General features: G+C 57.4%; 1 protein-coding gene across 1 annotated transcript in view; it reads left to right on the top strand.

The window, feature by feature from the left end:
* The window catches only part of POMGNT1 (protein O-linked mannose N-acetylglucosaminyltransferase 1 (beta 1,2-)), a 107,169-nt gene that overhangs the window by 45,374 nt on the left and 40,547 nt on the right, over window positions 1-21,248 (top strand). Inside the window, exons 9-12 of the mRNA XM_066598041.1 lie at window positions 13,899-14,026; window positions 18,236-18,306; window positions 18,395-18,470; window positions 19,305-19,388. Coding sequence (XP_066454138.1) covers window positions 13,899-14,026; window positions 18,236-18,306; window positions 18,395-18,470; window positions 19,305-19,388 — 359 coding nt within the window. The remainder of the gene's footprint in view (window positions 1-13,898; window positions 14,027-18,235; window positions 18,307-18,394; window positions 18,471-19,304; window positions 19,389-21,248) is intronic.

Here is a 21,248-nt window from a genome sequence, read left to right as displayed (position 1 = left end):
TAGACACTACTATACCTGGGGGGCTGATACTGGGGGTCCTCACTACTACTATAGACACTACTATACCCGGGGGGCTGATACTGGGGGTCCCTCACTACTACTATAGACACTACTATAACCGGGGGGCTGATGCTGGGGGTCCCTCACTACTACTATAGACACTACTATACCCGGGGGGCTGATACTGGGGGTGCCTCACTACTACTATAGACACTACTATAACCGGGGGGCTGATACTGGGGGTCCTCACTACCACTATAAACACTACTATACCGGGGGGGCTGATACTGGGGGTCCTCACTACTACTATAGACACTATTATACCCCGGGGGGCTGATACTGGGGGTCCTCACTACTACTATAGACACTACTATACCTGGGGGGCTGATACTGGGGGTCCTCACTACTACTATAGACACTACTATACCCGGGGGGCTGATACTGGGGGTCCCTCACTACTACTATAGACACTACTATAACAGGGGGGCTGATACTGGGGGTCCTCACTACTACCATAGACACTACTATACCTGGGGGGGCTGATACTGGGGGTCCTCACTACTACTATAGACACTACTATACCCGGGGGGCTGATACTGGGGGTCCTCACTACTACTATAGACACTACTATACCTGGGGGGGCTGATACTGGGGGTCCTCACTACTTCTATAGACACTACTATACCTGGGGGGGCTGATACTGGGGTCCTCACTACTACTATAGACACTACTATAACAGGGGAGGCTGATACTGGGGGTCCTCACTACTACTATAGACACTACTATAACCGGGGGGCTGATACTGGGGGTCCTCACTACTACTATAGACACTACTATACCCGGGGGGCTGATACTGGGGGTCCTCACTACTACTATAGACACTACTATAACAGGGGGGCTGATACTGGGGGTCCTCACTACTACTATAGACACTACTATACCCGGGGGGCCGATACTGGGGGTCCTCACTACTACTATAGACACTACTATACCCGGGGGCTGATACTGGGGGTCCTCACTACTACTATAGACACTACTATAACAGGGGGGGGCTGATACTGAGGGTCCTCACTACTACTATAGACACTACTATAACCGGGGGGCTGATACTGGGGTCCCTCACTACTACTATAGACACTAATATACCCGGGGGGCTGATACTGGGGGTCCTCACTACTACTATAGACACTACTATACCCCGGGGGGCTGATACTGGTGGTCCTCACTACTTCTATAGACACTACTATACCCGGGGGGCTGATACTGGGGGTCCTCACTACTTCTATAGACACTACTATACCCGGGGGGCTGATATTGGTGGTCCTCACTACTACTATAGACACTACTATAACGGGGGGGGGCTGATACTGGGGGTCCTCAATACTTCTATACCCGGGGGGCTGATACTGGGGGTCCTCACTACTTCTATAGACACTACTATACCCGGGGGGGCTGATACTGGGGGTCCTCACTACTTCTATAGACACTACTATACCCGGGGGGGCTGATACTTGGGGTCCCTCACTACTACTATAGACACTACTATAACAGGGGGGGCTGATACTGGGGGTCCTCACTACTTCTATAGACACTACTATACCCCGGGGGGCTGATACTGGGGGTCCTCACTACTACTATAGACACTACTATACCCGGGGGGCTGATACTGGGGTCCCTCACTACTACTATAGACACTACTATAACCGGGGGGCTGATACTGGGGGTCCTCACTACTGCTATAGACACTACTATACCCGGGGGGCTGATACTGGGGGTCCTCACTACTTCTATAGACACTACTATACCCGGGGGGCTGATACTACTATACCTGGGGGGGCTGATACTGGGGTCCCTCACTACTACTATAGACACTACTATAACCGGGGGGCTGATACTGGGGGTCCTCACTACTTCTATAGACACTACTATACCCGGGGGGCTGATAATGGGGGTCCCTCACTACTACTATAGACACTACTATAACAGGGGGGGCTGATACTGGTGGTCCTCACTACTTCTATAGACACTACTATACCCGGGGGGCTGATACTGGGGGTCCTCACTACTTCTATAGACACTACTATACCCGGGGGGCTGATACTGGGGGTCCTCACTACTACTATAGACACTACTATAATGGGGGGGCTGATACTGGGGGTCCTCACTACTACTATAGACACTACTATACCCGGGGGGCTGATACTGGGGGTCCTCACTACTACTATAGACACTACTATACCCGGGGGGCCGATACTGGGGGTCCTCACTACTACTATAGACACTACTATACCCGGGGGCTGATACTGGGGGTCCTCACTACTACTATAGACACTAATATACCCGGGGGGCTGATACTGGGGGTCCCTCACTACTACTATACCCGGGGGCTGATACTGGGGGTCCTCACTACTTCTATAGACACTACTATACCCGGGGGGCTGATACTGGTGGTCCTCACTACTTCTATAGACACTACTATACCCGGGGGGCTGATACTGGGGGGTCCTCACTACTTCTATAGATACTACTATAACAGGGGGGCTGATACTGGGGGTCCTCAATAATTCTATAGACACTACTATACCCGGGGGGCTGATACTGGGGGTCCTCACTACTACTATAGACACTACTATAACGGGGGGGCTGATACTGGGGGTCCTCACTAGTACTATAGACACTACTATACCTGGGGGGCTGATACTGGGGGTCCTCACTAGTACTATAGACACTACTATACCCGGGGGGCTGATACTGGGGGTCCTCACTACTACTATAGACACTACTATACCCGGGGGGCTGATACTGGGGGTCCTCACTACTACTATAGACACTACTATAACAGGGGGGCTGATACTGGGGGTCCTCACTAGTACTATAGACACTACTATACCCGGGGGGCTGATACTGGGGGTCCTCACTACTACTATAGACACTACTATAACAGGGGGGCTGATACTGGGGGTCCTCACTAGTACTATAGACACTACTATAACAGGGGGGCTGATACTGGGGGTCCTCACTACTACTATAGACACTATTATACCCCGGGGGGCTGATACTGGGGGTCCTCACTACTACTATAGACACTACTATAACGGGGGGGCTGATACTGGACGTCCTCACTACTACTATAGACACTACTATACCTGGGGGGGCTGATACTGGTGGTCCTCACTACTACTATAGACACTACTATACCCGGGGGGCTGATACTGGTGGTCCTCACTACTACTATAGACACTACTATACCCGGGGGGCTGATACTGGGGGTCCCTCACTACTACTATAGACACTACTATACCTGGGGGCTGATACTGGGGGTCCCTCACTACTACTATAGACACTACTATACCTGGGGGGCTGATACTGGGGGTCCCTCACTGCTACTATAGACACTACTATACCCGGGGGGCTGATACTGGGGGTCCTCACTACTACTATAGACACTACTATAACAGGGGGGCTGATACTGGGGGTCCTCACTAGTACTATAGACACTACTATACCCGGGGGGCTGATACTGGGGGTCCTCACTACTACTATAGACACTAGTATAACAGGGGGGCTGATACTGGGGGTCCTCACTACTACTATAGACACTACTATACCCGGGGGGCTGATACTGGGGGTCCTCACTAGTACTATAGACACTACTATACCCGGGGGGCTGATACTGGGGGTCCTGACTACTACTATAGACACTACTATAACAGGGGGGCTGATACTGGGGGTCCTCACTAGTACTATAGACACTACTATACCCGGGGGGCTGATACTGGGGGTCCTCACTACTACTATAGACACTACTATACCCGGGGGGCTGATACTGGGGGTCCTCACTACTACTATAGACACTACTATAACAGGGGGGCTGATACTGGGGGTCCTCACTACTACTATAGACACTACTATACCCGGGGGGCTGATACTGGGGGTCCTCACTACTACTATAGACACTACTATAACAGGGGGGCTGATACTGGGGGTCCTCACTAGTACTATAGACACTACTATACCTGGGGGGCTGATACTGGGGGTCCTCACTAGTACTATAGACACTACTATACCCGGGGGGCTGATACTGGGGGTCCTCACTACTACTATAGACACTACTATAACAGGGGGGCTGATACTGGGGGTCCTCACTAGTACTATAGACACTACTATACCCGGGGGGCTGATACTGGGGGTCCTCACTACTACTATAGACACTACTATAACAGGGGGGCTGATACTGGGGGTCCTCACTACTACTATAGACACTACTATACCCGGGGGGCTGATACTGGGGTCCCTCACTACTACTATAGACACTACTATACCCGGGGGGCTGATACTGGGGGTCCTCACTACTACTATAGACACTACTATACCCGGGGGGGCTGATACTGGGGGTCCTCACTACTACTATAGACACTACTATAACAGGGGGGCTGATACTGGGGGTCCTCACTACTACTATAGACACTACTATAACAGGGGGGCCGATACTGGGGGTCCTCACTAGTACTGTAGACACTACTATACCTGGGGGGCTGATACTGGGGGTCCTCACTAGTACTGTAGACACTACTATACCCGGGGGGCTGATACTGGGGGTCCTCACTAGTACTATAGACACTACTATAACAGGGGGGCTGATACTGGGGGTCCTCACTAGTACTATAGACACTACTATAACAGGGGGGCTGATACTGGGGGTCCTCACTAGTACTATAGACACCACTATACCTGGGGGGCTGATACTGGGGGTCCTCACTACTACTATAGACACTACTATAACAGGGGGGCTGATACTGGGGGTCCTCACTAGTACTATAGACACTACTATACCCGGGGGGCTGATACTGGGGGTCCCTCACTACTACTAGAGACACTACTATAACCGGGGGGCTGATACTGGGGGCCCTCACTACTACTATAGACACTACTATAACAGGGGGGCTGATACTGGGGGTCCTCACTACTACTATAGACACTACTATAACCGGGGGGCTGATACTGGGGGTCCTCACTACTACTATAGACACTAATATACCTGGGGGGCTGATACTGGGGGTCCTCACTACTATACCTGGGGGGGCTGATACTGGGGGTCCTCACTACTACCATAGACACTACTATAACAGGGGGGCTGATACTTGGGGTCCCTCACTACTACTATAGACACTAATATAACCGGGGGGGCTGATACTGGGGGTCCTCACTACTACTATAGACACTACTATACCTGGGGGGCTGATACTGGGGGTCCTCACTAGTACTGTAGACACTACTATACCCGGGGGGCTGATACTGGGGGTCCTCACTAGTACTATAGACACTACTATAACAGGGGGGCTGATACTGGGGGTCCTCACTAGTACTATAGACACCACTATACCTGGGGGGCTGATACTGGGGGTCCTCACTACTACTATAGACACTACTATAACAGGGGGGCTGATACTGGGGGTCCTCACTAGTACTATAGACACTACTATACCCGGGGGGCTGATACTGGGGGTCCCTCACTACTACTAGAGACACTACTATAACCGGGGGGCTGATACTGGGGGCCCTCACTACTACTATAGACACTACTATAACAGGGGGGCTGATACTGGGGGTCCTCACTACTACTATAGACACTAATATACCTGGGGGGCTGATACTGGGGGTCCTCACTACTACCATAGACACTACTATACCCCGGGGGGCTGATACTTGGGGTCCTCACTACTACCATAGACACTACTATAACAGGGGGGCTGATACTTGGGGTCCCTCACTACTACTATAGACACTAATATAACCGGGGGGGCTGATACTGGGGGTCCTCACTACTACTATAGACACTACTATACCCGGGGGGCTGATACTGGGGGTCCTCACTACTACTACTATAGACACTACTATACCCGGGGGCTGATACTGGGGGTCCTCACTACTTCTATAGACACTACTATACCTGGGGGGCTGATACTGGGGGTCCTCACTACTACTATAGACACTACTATACCCGGGGGGCTGATACTGGGGGTCCCTCACTACTACTATAGACACTACTATAACCGGGGGGCTGATGCTGGGGGTCCCTCACTACTACTATAGACACTACTATACCCGGGGGGCTGATACTGGGGGTCCTCACTACCACTATAAACACTACTATACCGGGGGGGCTGATACTGGGGGTCCTCACTACTACTATAGACACTACTATACCTGGGGGGCTGATACTGGGGGTCCTCACTACTACTATAGACACTACTATACCCGGGGGGCTGATACTGGGGGTCCCTCACTACTACTATAGACACTACTATAACAGGGGGGCTGATACTGGGGGTCCTCACTACTACCATAGACACTACTATACCTGGGGGGGCTGATACTGGGGGTCCTCACTACTACTATAGACACTACTATACCCGGGGGGCTGATACTGGGGGTCCTCACTACTACTATAGACACTACTATACCTGGGGGTGCTGATACTGGGGGTCCTCACTACTTCTATAGACACTACTATACCTGGGGGGGCTGATTCTGGGGTCCTCACTACTACTATAGACACTACTATAACAGGGGGGGCTGATACTGGGGGTCCTCACTACTACTATAGACACTACTATAACAGGGGGGCTGATACTACTATACCTGGGGGGGCTGATACTGGGGTCCCTCACTACTACTATAGACACTACTATAACCGGGGGGCTGATACTGGGGGTCCTCACTACTACTATAGACACTAATATACCCGGGGGGCTGATACTGGGGGTCCTCACTACTACTATAGACACTACTATACCCCGGGGGGCTGATACTGGTGGTCCTCACTACTTCTATAGACACTACTATACCCGGGGGGCTGATACTGGGGGTCCTCACTACTTCTATAGACACTACTATACCCGGGGGGCTGATATTGGTGGTCCTCACTACTACTATAGACACTACTATAACGGGGGGGGGCTGATACTGGGGGTCCTCAATACTTCTATACCCGGGGGGCTGATACTGGGGGTCCTCACTACTTCTATAGACACTACTATACCCGGGGGGGCTGATACTGGGGGTCCTCACTACTTCTATAGACACTACTATACCCGGGGGGGCTGATACTTGGGGTCCCTCACTACTACTATAGACACTACTATAACAGGGGGGGCTGATACTGGGGGTCCTCACTACTTCTATAGACACTACTATACCCCGGGGGGCTGATACTGGGGGTCCTCACTACTACTATAGACACTACTATACCCGGGGGGCTGATACTGGGGTCCCTCACTACTACTATAGACACTACTATAACCGGGGGGCTGATACTGGGGGTCCTCACTACTGCTATAGACACTACTATACCCGGGGGGCTGATACTGGGGGTCCTCACTACTTCTATAGACACTACTATACCCGGGGGGCTGATACTACTATACCTGGGGGGGCTGATACTGGGGTCCCTCACTACTACTATAGACACTACTATAACCGGGGGGCTGATACTGGGGGTCCTCACTACTTCTATAGACACTACTATACCCGGGGGGCTGATAATGGGGGTCCCTCACTACTACTATAGACACTACTATAACAGGGGGGGCTGATACTGGTGGTCCTCACTACTTCTATAGACACTACTATACCCGGGGGGCTGATACTGGGGGTCCTCACTACTTCTATAGACACTACTATACCCGGGGGGCTGATACTGGGGGTCCTCACTACTACTATAGACACTACTATAATGGGGGGGCTGATACTGGGGGTCCTCACTACTACTATAGACACTACTATACCCGGGGGGCTGATACTGGGGGTCCTCACTACTACTATAGACACTACTATACCCGGGGGGCCGATACTGGGGGTCCTCACTACTACTATAGACACTACTATACCCGGGGGCTGATACTGGGGGTCCTCACTACTACTATAGACACTAATATACCCGGGGGGCTGATACTGGGGGTCCCTCACTACTACTATACCCGGGGGCTGATACTGGGGGTCCTCACTACTTCTATAGACACTACTATACCCGGGGGGCTGATACTGGTGGTCCTCACTACTTCTATAGACACTACTATACCCGGGGGGCTGATACTGGGGGGTCCTCACTACTTCTATAGATACTACTATAACAGGGGGGCTGATACTGGGGGTCCTCAATAATTCTATAGACACTACTATACCCGGGGGGCTGATACTGGGGGTCCTCACTACTACTATAGACACTACTATAACGGGGGGGCTGATACTGGGGGTCCTCACTAGTACTATAGACACTACTATACCTGGGGGGCTGATACTGGGGGTCCTCACTAGTACTATAGACACTACTATACCCGGGGGGCTGATACTGGGGGTCCTCACTACTACTATAGACACTACTATACCCGGGGGGCTGATACTGGGGGTCCTCACTACTACTATAGACACTACTATAACAGGGGGGCTGATACTGGGGGTCCTCACTAGTACTATAGACACTACTATACCCGGGGGGCTGATACTGGGGGTCCTCACTACTACTATAGACACTACTATAACAGGGGGGCTGATACTGGGGGTCCTCACTAGTACTATAGACACTACTATAACAGGGGGGCTGATACTGGGGGTCCTCACTACTACTATAGACACTATTATACCCCGGGGGGCTGATACTGGGGGTCCTCACTACTACTATAGACACTACTATAACGGGGGGGCTGATACTGGACGTCCTCACTACTACTATAGACACTACTATACCTGGGGGGGCTGATACTGGTGGTCCTCACTACTACTATAGACACTACTATACCCGGGGGGCTGATACTGGTGGTCCTCACTACTACTATAGACACTACTATACCCGGGGGGCTGATACTGGGGGTCCCTCACTACTACTATAGACACTACTATACCTGGGGGCTGATACTGGGGGTCCCTCACTACTACTATAGACACTACTATACCTGGGGGGCTGATACTGGGGGTCCCTCACTGCTACTATAGACACTACTATACCCGGGGGGCTGATACTGGGGGTCCTCACTACTACTATAGACACTACTATAACAGGGGGGCTGATACTGGGGGTCCTCACTAGTACTATAGACACTACTATACCCGGGGGGCTGATACTGGGGGTCCTCACTACTACTATAGACACTAGTATAACAGGGGGGCTGATACTGGGGGTCCTCACTACTACTATAGACACTACTATACCCGGGGGGCTGATACTGGGGGTCCTCACTAGTACTATAGACACTACTATACCCGGGGGGCTGATACTGGGGGTCCTGACTACTACTATAGACACTACTATAACAGGGGGGCTGATACTGGGGGTCCTCACTAGTACTATAGACACTACTATACCCGGGGGGCTGATACTGGGGGTCCTCACTACTACTATAGACACTACTATACCCGGGGGGCTGATACTGGGGGTCCTCACTACTACTATAGACACTACTATAACAGGGGGGCTGATACTGGGGGTCCTCACTACTACTATAGACACTACTATACCCGGGGGGCTGATACTGGGGGTCCTCACTACTACTATAGACACTACTATAACAGGGGGGCTGATACTGGGGGTCCTCACTAGTACTATAGACACTACTATACCTGGGGGGCTGATACTGGGGGTCCTCACTAGTACTATAGACACTACTATACCCGGGGGGCTGATACTGGGGGTCCTCACTACTACTATAGACACTACTATAACAGGGGGGCTGATACTGGGGGTCCTCACTAGTACTATAGACACTACTATACCCGGGGGGCTGATACTGGGGGTCCTCACTACTACTATAGACACTACTATAACAGGGGGGCTGATACTGGGGGTCCTCACTACTACTATAGACACTACTATACCCGGGGGGCTGATACTGGGGTCCCTCACTACTACTATAGACACTACTATACCCGGGGGGCTGATACTGGGGGTCCTCACTACTACTATAGACACTACTATACCCGGGGGGGCTGATACTGGGGGTCCTCACTACTACTATAGACACTACTATAACAGGGGGGCTGATACTGGGGGTCCTCACTACTACTATAGACACTACTATAACAGGGGGGCCGATACTGGGGGTCCTCACTAGTACTGTAGACACTACTATACCTGGGGGGCTGATACTGGGGGTCCTCACTAGTACTGTAGACACTACTATACCCGGGGGGCTGATACTGGGGGTCCTCACTAGTACTATAGACACTACTATAACAGGGGGGCTGATACTGGGGGTCCTCACTAGTACTATAGACACTACTATAACAGGGGGGCTGATACTGGGGGTCCTCACTAGTACTATAGACACCACTATACCTGGGGGGCTGATACTGGGGGTCCTCACTACTACTATAGACACTACTATAACAGGGGGGCTGATACTGGGGGTCCTCACTAGTACTATAGACACTACTATACCCGGGGGGCTGATACTGGGGGTCCCTCACTACTACTAGAGACACTACTATAACCGGGGGGCTGATACTGGGGGCCCTCACTACTACTATAGACACTACTATAACAGGGGGGCTGATACTGGGGGTCCTCACTACTACTATAGACACTACTATAACCGGGGGGCTGATACTGGGGGTCCTCACTACTACTATAGACACTAATATACCTGGGGGGCTGATACTGGGGGTCCTCACTACTATACCTGGGGGGGCTGATACTGGGGGTCCTCACTACTACCATAGACACTACTATAACAGGGGGGCTGATACTTGGGGTCCCTCACTACTACTATAGACACTAATATAACCGGGGGGGCTGATACTGGGGGTCCTCACTACTACTATAGACACTACTATACCTGGGGGGCTGATACTGGGGGTCCTCACTAGTACTGTAGACACTACTATACCCGGGGGGCTGATACTGGGGGTCCTCACTAGTACTATAGACACTACTATAACAGGGGGGCTGATACTGGGGGTCCTCACTAGTACTATAGACACCACTATACCTGGGGGGCTGATACTGGGGGTCCTCACTACTACTATAGACACTACTATAACAGGGGGGCTGATACTGGGGGTCCTCACTAGTACTATAGACACTACTATACCCGGGGGGCTGATACTGGGGGTCCCTCACTACTACTAGAGACACTACTATAACCGGGGGGCTGATACTGGGGGCCCTCACTACTACTATAGACACTACTATAACAGGGGGGCTGATACTGGGGGTCCTCACTACTACTATAGACACTAATATACCTGGGGGGCTGATACTGGGGGTCCTCACTACTACCATAGACACTACTATACCCCGGGGGGCTGATACTTGGGGTCCTCACTACTACCATAGACACTACTATAACAGGGGGGCTGATACTTGGGGTCCCTCACTACTACTATAGACACTAATATAACCGGGGGGGCTGATACTGGGGGTCCTCACTACTACTATAGACACTACTATACCCGGGGGGCTGATACTGGGGGTCCTCACTACTACTACTATAGACACTACTATACCCGGGGGCTGATACTGGGGGTCCTCACTACTTCTATAGACACTACTATACCTGGGGGGCTGATACTGGGGGTCCTCACTACTACTATAGACACTACTATACCCGGGGGGCTGATACTGGGGGTCCCTCACTACTACTATAGACACTACTATAACCGGGGGGCTGATGCTGGGGGTCCCTCACTACTACTATAGACACTACTATACCCGGGGGGCTGATACTGGGGGTCCTCACTACCACTATAAACACTACTATACCGGGGGGGCTGATACTGGGGGTCCTCACTACTACTATAGACACTACTATACCTGGGGGGCTGATACTGGGGGTCCTCACTACTACTATAGACACTACTATACCCGGGGGGCTGATACTGGGGGTCCCTCACTACTACTATAGACACTACTATAACAGGGGGGCTGATACTGGGGGTCCTCACTACTACCATAGACACTACTATACCTGGGGGGGCTGATACTGGGGGTCCTCACTACTACTATAGACACTACTATACCCGGGGGGCTGATACTGGGGGTCCTCACTACTACTATAGACACTACTATACCTGGGGGTGCTGATACTGGGGGTCCTCACTACTTCTATAGACACTACTATACCTGGGGGGGCTGATTCTGGGGTCCTCACTACTACTATAGACACTACTATAACAGGGGGGGCTGATACTGGGGGTCCTCACTACTACTATAGACACTACTATAACAGGGGGGGGCTGATACTGAGGGTCCTCACTACTACTATAGACACTACTATAACCGGGGGGCTGATACTGGGGTCCCTCACTACTACTATAGACACTAATATACCCGGGGGGCTGATACTGGGGGTCCTCACTACTACTATAGACACTACTATAACAGGGGGGGCTGATACTGGGGGTCCTCACTACTACTATAGACACTACTATACCCGGGGGGCTGATACTGGGGGTCCTCACTACTACTATAGACACTAATATACCCGGGGGGCTGATACTGGGGGTCCTCACTACTACTATAGACACTACTATAACAGGGGGGGCTGATACTGGGGTCCCTCACTACTACTATAGACACTATTATACCCCGGGGGGCTGATACTGGGGGTCCTCACTACTACTATAGACACTACTATACCTGGGGGGCTGATACTGGGGGTCCTCACTACTACTATAGACACTACTATACCCGGGGGGCTGATACTGGGGGTCCCTCACTACTACTATAGACACTACTATACCTGGGGGGGCTGATACTGGGGGTCCTCACTACTTCTATAGACACTACTATACCTGGGGGGGCTGATACTGGGGGTCCTCACTACTTCTATAGACACTACTATACCTGGGGGGGCTGATACTGGGGGTCCTCACTACTTCTATAGACACTACTATACCTGGGGGGGCTGATACTGGGGTCCCTCACTACTACTATAGACACTATTATACCCCGGGGGGCTGATACTGGGGGTCCTCACTACTACTATACCTGGGGGGCTGATACTGGGGGTCCTCACTACTACTATAGACACTACTATACCCGGGGGGCTGATACTGGGGGTCCTCACTACTACTATATACACTACTATAACAGGGGGGCTGATACTGGGGGTCCTCACTACTACTATAGACACTACTATAACAGGGGGGCTGATACTGGGGGTCCTCACTACTACTATAGACACTACTATACCTGGGGGGCTGATACTGGGGGTCCTCACTACTACTATAGACACTACTATACCTGGGGGGCCGATACTGGGGGTCCTCACTACTACTATAGACACTACTATACCCGGGGGGCTGATACTGGGGGTCCTCACTACTTCTATAGACACTACTATACCCGGGGGGCTGATAATGGGGGTCCCTCACTACTACTATAGACGCTACTATAACAGGGGGGGCTGATACTGGTGGTCCTCACTACTTCTATAGACACTACTATACCCGGGGGGCTGATACTGGGGGTCCTCACTACTTCTATAGACACTACTATAACAGGGGGGGAGGCTGATACTGGGGGTCCTCAATACTACTATAGACACTACTATAACAGGGGGGCCGATACTGGGGTCCCTCACTACTACTATAGACACTACTATACCTGGGTTGCTGATACTGGGGGTCCTCACTAGTACTATAGACTATAGAGTCGCTCATTGGCTGGAGGTCGGGTGGGCGGGGCTTTTTGCAGCTCATGAATATTCAGGACTACTTCTGGTAGTCCTCTGTGTGGCTGTTGACTTCTGCCCCGACAGCAGCCCCCCCCCCCCCGTGTTTTCCGGAGAGGACTATCAGAGGATGGTGCGGTGGCTCTCGGTGTGGGGTCTGCGAGCGCCTCGGCCCCCCGTCTCCTGCGCTTTATCATGTGGTCTGACCAGGATGACTCTCTGCTGTTGTAGATGCTGAATGCCGCTGGCCGGACACCGAGCAGAACCGCCGCCGGAGACGCTTCTGCAGCAAAGTGGAGGGCTACGGCAGCGTGTGCAGCTGCAAGGACCCCACTCCCATTGAGTTCAACCCCATGGCAGTGAGTATCGCCCGCCGGCCGAAGAAGCGTCCACGCCGTCGCAAAACCGTGCGAGAAAATCTAGACCAGGCGCGAATCAGGGCAGGTTAACCCTTCAGTCCCCAGTGGCGTCGCGTTTAGCAGTCCACGAGGAGGCGGCGCTCTGAGGGAGTGAACGCACCCCATGTGGAGCGCAGCAGCGTCGTCGTTCGGTAGCAAATATTTAAGGTGGTTCTTGCTTCCAGGTGGAGTCGTCCTGCAGGACGCGGCTGCGTCGGGTTGTAACGCCTCCCGTTTCGCCCTCGTGCTCCTGACTTGTAATCCCCGTCCTCTGAAGACCTTCTATAGGAGGGAAGAACCAGCAATTTAACTCTTTGGACTCCAAGCTGCGCCTGCTCAGGGCCTGCGCCGCGCCAATGACCCTCCCTGCTGGCGCCCGCTGTGTCCTGCACACAGGTATAATGTGGCATTAGGGACCCCCATGTTTATATCCGGGGGCTCCTATTGGGGGGACAAGTGGGTGAGTTCAGGGGTCTCTTGGCCTTTGGTTCTGCGCCCCCCGTCTTGGGGTCTCTGCTCTGTAGCCCCCATACTCTCGGCTCACACACGACTGGATGTGGTTTGTAATGACCCCCCCCCCCCCTTCCTGCCGCGTGAACCGTTCACATGTCCGGGGGCGGGATTTGAGTCCACAGTTAATTGTCAGTGTGTGAACAGGCCAGCCCCACCCTCGCTGCGCACCCCGCCCTCGCGCACCCCGCCTTCGCTCCCTCGCTGCGCTCCCCGCCTTCGCTCCCTCGCTGCGCTCCCCACCCTCGCTCCCTCGCTGCGCTCCCCGCCCTCGCTCCCTCGCTGCGCACCCCGCCCTCGCTCCCTCGCTGCGCACCCCGCCCTCGCTCCCTCGCTGCGCACCCCGCCCTCGCTCCCTCGCTGCGCACCCCGCCTTCGCTCCCTCGCTGCGCTCCCCGCCTTCGCTCCCTCGCTGCGCTCCCCGCCCTCGCTCCCTCGCTGCGCACCCCGCTTTCGCTCCCTCGCTGCGCACCCCGCTTTCGCTCCCTCGCCGCGCACCCCGCTTTCGCTCCCTCGCCGCGCACCCCGCTTTCGCTCCCTCGCCGCGCACCCCGCCTTCGCTCCCTCGCCGCGCACCCCGCCTTCGCTCCCTCGCCGCGCACCCCGCCTTCGCTCCCTCGCCGCGCTCCCCGCCTTCGCTCCCTCGCCGCGCTCCCCGCCTTCGCTCCCTCGCCGCGCTCCCCGCCTTCGCTCCCTCGCCGCGCTCCCCGCCTTCGCTCCCTCGCCGCGCTCCCCGCCTTCGCTCCCTCGCCGCGCTCCCCGCCTTCGCTCCCTCGCCGCGCTCCCCGCCTTCGCTCCCTCGCCGCGCTCCCCGCCTTCGCTCCCTCGCCGCGCTCCCCGCCTTCGCTCCCTCGCCGCGCTCCCCGCCTTCGCTCCCTCGCCGCGCTCCCCGCCTTCGCTCCCTCGCCGCGCTCCCCGCCTTCGCTCCCTCGCCGCGCTCCCCGCCTTCGCTCCCTCGCCGCGCTCCCCGCCTTCGCTCCCTCGCCGCGCTCCCCGCCTTCGCTCCCTCGCCGCGCTCCCCGCCTTCGCTCCCTCGCGCGCTCCCCGCCTTCGCTCCCTCGCCGCGCTCCCCGCCTTCGCACCCTCGCCGCGCTCCCCGCCTTCGCACCCTCGCCGCGCTCCCCGCCTTCGCTCCCTCGCTGCGCTCCCCGCCTTCGCACCCTCGCTGCGCTCCACGCCGTCGCTCCCTCGCTGCGCACCCCGCCCTCGCTCCCTCGCTGCGCACCCCGCCCTCGCTCCCTCGCTGCGCACCCCGCCCTCGCTCCCTCGCTGCGCACCCCGCCCTCGCTCCCTCGCTGCGCACCCCGCCCTCGCTCCCTCGCTGCGCACCCCGCCCTCGCTCCCTCGCTGCGCACCCCGCCCTCGCTCCCTCGCTGCGCACCCCGCCCTCGCTCCCTCGCTGCGCACCCCGCCCTCGCTCCCTCGCTGCGCACCTCGCCCTCGCTCCCTCGCTGCGCTGCCCGCCCTCGCTCCCTCGCTGCGCTGCCCGCCCTCGCTCCCTCGCTGCGCTGCCCGCCCTCGCTCCCTCGCTGCGCTGCCCGCCCTCGCTCCCTCGCTGCGCTGCCCGCCCTCGCTCCCTCGCTGCGCACCCCGCCCTCGCTCCCTCGCTGCGCACCCCGCCCTCGCTCCCTCGCTGCGCACCCCGCCCTCGCTCCCTCGCTGCGCACCCCGCCTTCGCTCCCTCGCTGCGCTCCCCGCCCTCGCTACCTCGCTGCGCACCCCGCCCTCGCTCCCTCGCCGCGCACCCCGCTTTCGCTCCCTCGCCGCGCACCCCGCTTTCGCTCCCTCGCCGCGCACCCCGCTTTCGCTCCCTCGCCGCGCACCCCGCCTTCGCTCCCTCGCCGCGCACCCCGCCTTCGCTCCCTCGCCGCGCACCCCGCCTTCGCTCCCTCGCCGCGCTCCCCGCCTTCGCTCCCTCGCCGCGCTCCCCGCCTTCGCTCCCTCGCCGCGCTCCCCGCCTTCGCTCCCTCGCCGCGCTCCCCGCCTTCGCTCCCTCGCCGCGCTCCCCGCCTTCGCTCCCTCGCCGCGCTCCCCGCCTTCGCTCCCTCGCCGCGCTCCCCGCCTTCGCTCCCTCGCCGCGCTCCCCGCCTTCGCTCCCTCGCCGCGCTCCCCGCCTTCGCTCCCTCGCCGCGCTCCCCGCCTTCGCTCCCTCGCCGCGCTCCCCGCCTTCGCTCCCTCGCCGCGCTCCCCGCCTTCGCTCCCTCGCCGCGCTCCCCGCCTTCGCTCCCTCGCCGCGCTCCCCGCCTTCGCTCCCTCGCCGCGCTCCCCGCCTTCGCTCCCTCGCCGCGCTCCCCGCCTTCGCTCCCTCGCCGCGCTCCCCGCCTTCGCTCCCTCGCCGCGCTCCCCGCCTTCGCTCCCTCGCCGCGCTCCCCGCCTTCGCTCCCTCGCCGCGCTCCCCGCCTTCGCTCCCTCGCCGCGCTCCCCGCCTTCGCTCCCTCGCCGCGCTCCCCGCCTTCGCTCCCTCGCCGCGCTCCCCGCCTTCGCTCCCTCGCCGCGCTCCCCGCCTTCGCTCCCTCGCCGCGCTCCCCGCCTTCGCTCCCTCGCCGCGCTCCCCGCCTTCGCTCCCTCGCGCGCTCCCCGCCTTCGCTCCCTCGCCGCGCTCCCCGCCTTCGCACCCTCGCCGCGCTCCCCGCCTTCGCACCCTCGCCGCGCTCCACGCCGTCGCTCCCTCGCTGCGCACCCCGCCCTCGCTCCCTCGCTGCGCACCCCGCCCTCGCTCCCTCGCTGCGCACCCCGCCCTCGCTCCCTCGCTGCGCACCCCGCCCTCGCTCCCTCGCTGCGCACCCCGCCCTCGCTCCCTCGCTGCGCACCCCGCCCTCGCTCCCTCGCTGCGCACCCCGCCCTCGCTCCCTCGCTGCGCACCCCGCCCTCGCTCCCTCGCTGCGCACCCCGCCCTCGCTCCCTCGCTGCGCACCCCGCCCTCGCTCCCTCGCTGCGCACCTCGCCCTCGCTCCCTCGCTGCGCTGCCCGCCCTCGCTCCCTCGCTGCGCTGCCCGCCCTCGCTCCCTCGCTGCGCTGCCCGCCCTCGCTCCCTCGCTGCGCTGCCCGCCCTCGCTCCCTCGCTGCGCTGCCCGCCCTCGCTCCCTCGCTGCGCTGCCCGCCCTCGCTCCCTCGCTGCGCTGCCCGCCCTCGCTCCCTCGCTGCGCTGCCCGCCCTCGCTCCCTCGCTGCGCTGCCCGCCCTCGCTCCCTCGCTGCGCTGCCCGCCCTCGCTCCCTCGCTGCGCTGCCCGCCCTCGCTCCCTCGCTGCGCTGCCCGCCCTCGCTCCCTCGCTGCGCTGCCCGCCCTCGCTCCCTCGCTGCGCTGCCCGCCCTCGCTCCCTCGCTGCGCTGCCCGCCCTCGCTCCCTCGCTGCGCTCCCCGCCCTCGCTCCCTCGCTGCGCTCCTCGCCCTCGCTCCCTCGCTGCGCTCCTCGCCCTCGCTCCCTCGCTGCGCTCCCCGCCCTCGCTGCCTCGCTGCGCTCCCCGCCCTCGCTCCCTCGCTGCGCTCCCCGCCCTCGCTCCCTCGCTGCGCTCCCCGCCCTCGCTCCCTCGCTGCGCTGCCCGCCCTCGCTCCCTCGCTGCGCTGCCCGCCCTCGCTCCCTCGCTGCGCACCTCGCCCTCGCTCCCTCGCTGCGCACGCCGCCGCCAATCCTGGAACTCTATGGTCTTATTTTCCTTACAGCTAAAAGAAAACAAGGTGTTGGAGGTGCCGGTGGCGGTGATTGCTGGGAACCGCCCTAATTACCTGTACAGGTGAGCACAGGAGAGGGGGGGGGGGGGTCCTGTAACATCTCCATCGATGGTGGGGGAGGGTAAACCTCTCATGTCCGTCGTCTTGCAGGATGCTGCGGTCTCTGCTCTCGGCACAAGGGGTTAATCCCCAGATGATCACCGTCTTCATCGACGGCTATTATGAGGTAAGTGCCGTTGACCTGGTCGCTGCCGTTGCATCGGTGTTGCGCTGATTGTCATGAATGAAACTCCAGGTAATAGTCCTAGTACAACATGGCGCGCCGCGGTACCGGTGCAGCGTGGGTGGAGACAAACCACACGCACTCAACTTTGGATTGGCTGGCCCGTAGCCCCGGAGCTGCACTGACTCTCCCATCCAGCTCTGGCGCCGCCCTCTGCAACACCAACCACTCTCTCAGCGTCCGTGTCCCCACGCCGACACAGCGGCCGGCCCCACTGTTACGGTCCAGCATCACAGGCCGCTAGTAGAGGCGGTCCGTGAGAGAGCTGCCCCCTGGGTGGGGACGGTTTATCACACGCCATGAGGTGCAGCAGAGCCAGGGTTGGCGTACAGTACTTTGAAGCAAGGCGGAGGGCTGCGGGGAGACGTAGCTGCTGCCAAGCAGCTGTCAGTCCTCACCAGAGCTGGCCACAACACCGCAAAAGATGGGGTGCTGATGGGGGCGATACGTTGGAGTTTCCTCTCACTCTGGTCGGCCAACCCATGTCTCCACCCCTAGTTCCAGTGGAGACATACTGCACCAGTACCGTGAGGGGACGTACATCTACAGCGTACCACGGTGCTGCAGTCTGGTGGGGGTTGGTCACATCTTCGTTGTATCATGGTTCTGCAACCATACGGGGTGGCACGTATCTTCGGTGTGTTGTGGGGGTGGGGCGTGTCTTCGGTGGCCCTATGGGGGCGTGTTTTCGGTGACTCGTGGTCCTGTGGAGCGTGGCCTTGGTGCCTTGTGGTCATCGGCGTTCATTATTTGCCTGTTGTTTTTTGTTTTGCGCAGGAACCGATGGACGTTGTGGACCTCTTTGGGTTGAAAGGCATCCAGCACACACCAATCAGTATTAAGAATGCCCGTGTGGCGCAGGTAACGACCCCGATGACCACCTCTTTTCTCTTGCTGGCTGGGGGCAGATCTGACGTGTATCCCCAGCGGATGCCCAGATCTCTGCTGCGTTCCTTCGTGGACGTACAACATATTGCGGAGTCCTGCTAGAATGTGGCCCCCGGCGCCGCTCTCCGCAGCGGTGTACAGCCGGCGCCGCTCTCCGCAGCGGTGTACAGCCGGCGCCGCGCTCCGCAGCGGTGTACAGCCGCAGGTTTCTTACAGCTGACACCTGCAGGCAACAGTCCTGACAAGCCGTGCCGCCGATCGACTGTTAACCCTTTATTGCTGACAGAAGCCCTCCCCCACAACGAGATCAGGAAAGCTGTCATGGCGGTCGGGGGTCTTCTGAAGACTGCCTACCACGCCGCCCCCATGGGGTGGGCTGTCAGATTGCAGTATGACCTACTGCTATGGCATCCCGTCCTACTGCAGGAGCGACCGGAGCCTCACATGTTGTGGTCCCCCAGGGGGGCTGAAAAGTAAAAGATCAATAAAGTTTTATTCATTTAAAAAAAGTTATACAAATTAAAAAAAACCTTTTACCATATTTACAGTAAAATAGTGTAAACCGTACGTATTTGGTATCGCTGCGTCTGTAAAGTCCGGTCTATCAGCGTAACGCATTATTTACCGCGCACCGTGAACGTTCCCTAAAAAAAAAAAAACGCCAGAAATGCGCTTTTTTGGTCACCTTGTTGCTAAGAAAAAAATCTAATAAAAAGCGATCAAAGTCGTATGTATTCCAAAATAGCACCAACTGAAACTACGCGACGTCCCGCAAAATGAGCCCCGCACAGCCGCGTCGACGGAAAAATACGTTATGACGTGCGGAAGATGGCGGCAGAAAGTGATTAAAAAAAGTAGTAGAGCAAAAAAAACTCTAGGCGGCCGGCAGCGCAGTAATCGCACCGACCGCAGAGTAACGTGACCTGGTCAGTCTTGTTGCAGTTTGTTGTCCGCAGAAACAAGACACACGGAACAATGGCGCAATGTCGGGGATTTCCATTTAGGATTGCTCAGTAGGTTATGTGGCCCCGCTGAAGAGTGCAGACAGCAACCCTCATGCATTTATTAATGGAGAGGGGGGGTGGGGGGGGGGACGAAAAAGCTTGGTCACTAAGGGGTTAAAATTCTGTATAGGGCTGAGAACAAACCCTTTCTGGATCCTCCAATGGAGATTTGGTGCAGCGTAGACCGCAGAGGTGATGTCTGGGGTCTGACCGCCTTCTATAGCTTCCCCGCCAGTAAGTAGGCCACTTACCAGAAGATCTAAATGATCAATCCCCCATGTGATAATGAATGTGTCTCCACGGCTGCTCAGCAACAACCCCAGACGCTATGTTAGAGGAATACTCTTACCAGCTAGTTGGCTGAGCGCTGAATCGGGGAGTGTAGGGGCAGCGCTGCTCGCTCGGGCTGAGCGCTGAATCAGGGAGTGTAGGGGCAGCGCTGCTCGCTCGGGCTGAGCGCTAAATCGGGGAGTGTAGGGGCAGCGCTGCTCGCTCGGGCTGAGCGCTGAATCGGGGAGTGTAGGGGCAGCGCTGCTGGCTCGGGCTGAGCGCTGAATCAGGGAGTGTAGGGGCAGCGCTGCTCGCTCGGGCTGAGCGCTGAATCGGGGAGTGTAGGGGCAGCGCTGCTCGCTCGGGCTGAGCGCTAAATCGGGGAGTGTAGGGGCAGCGCTGCTGGCTCGGGCTGAGCGCTGAATCAGGGAGTGTAGGGGCAGCGCTGCTCGCTCGGGCTGAGCGCTGAATCGGGGAGTGTAGGGGCAGCGCTGCTCGCTCGGGCTGAGCGCTGAATCAGGGAGTGTAGGGGCAGCGCTGCTCGCTCGGGCTGAGCGCT

This window comes from Eleutherodactylus coqui, chromosome 3 (genome assembly GCF_035609145.1).
Source record: "Eleutherodactylus coqui strain aEleCoq1 chromosome 3, aEleCoq1.hap1, whole genome shotgun sequence".
Taxonomy (NCBI): Eukaryota; Metazoa; Chordata; class Amphibia; order Anura; family Eleutherodactylidae; genus Eleutherodactylus; species Eleutherodactylus coqui.
This window is presented reverse-complemented; position numbering and strand designations above follow the sequence as displayed.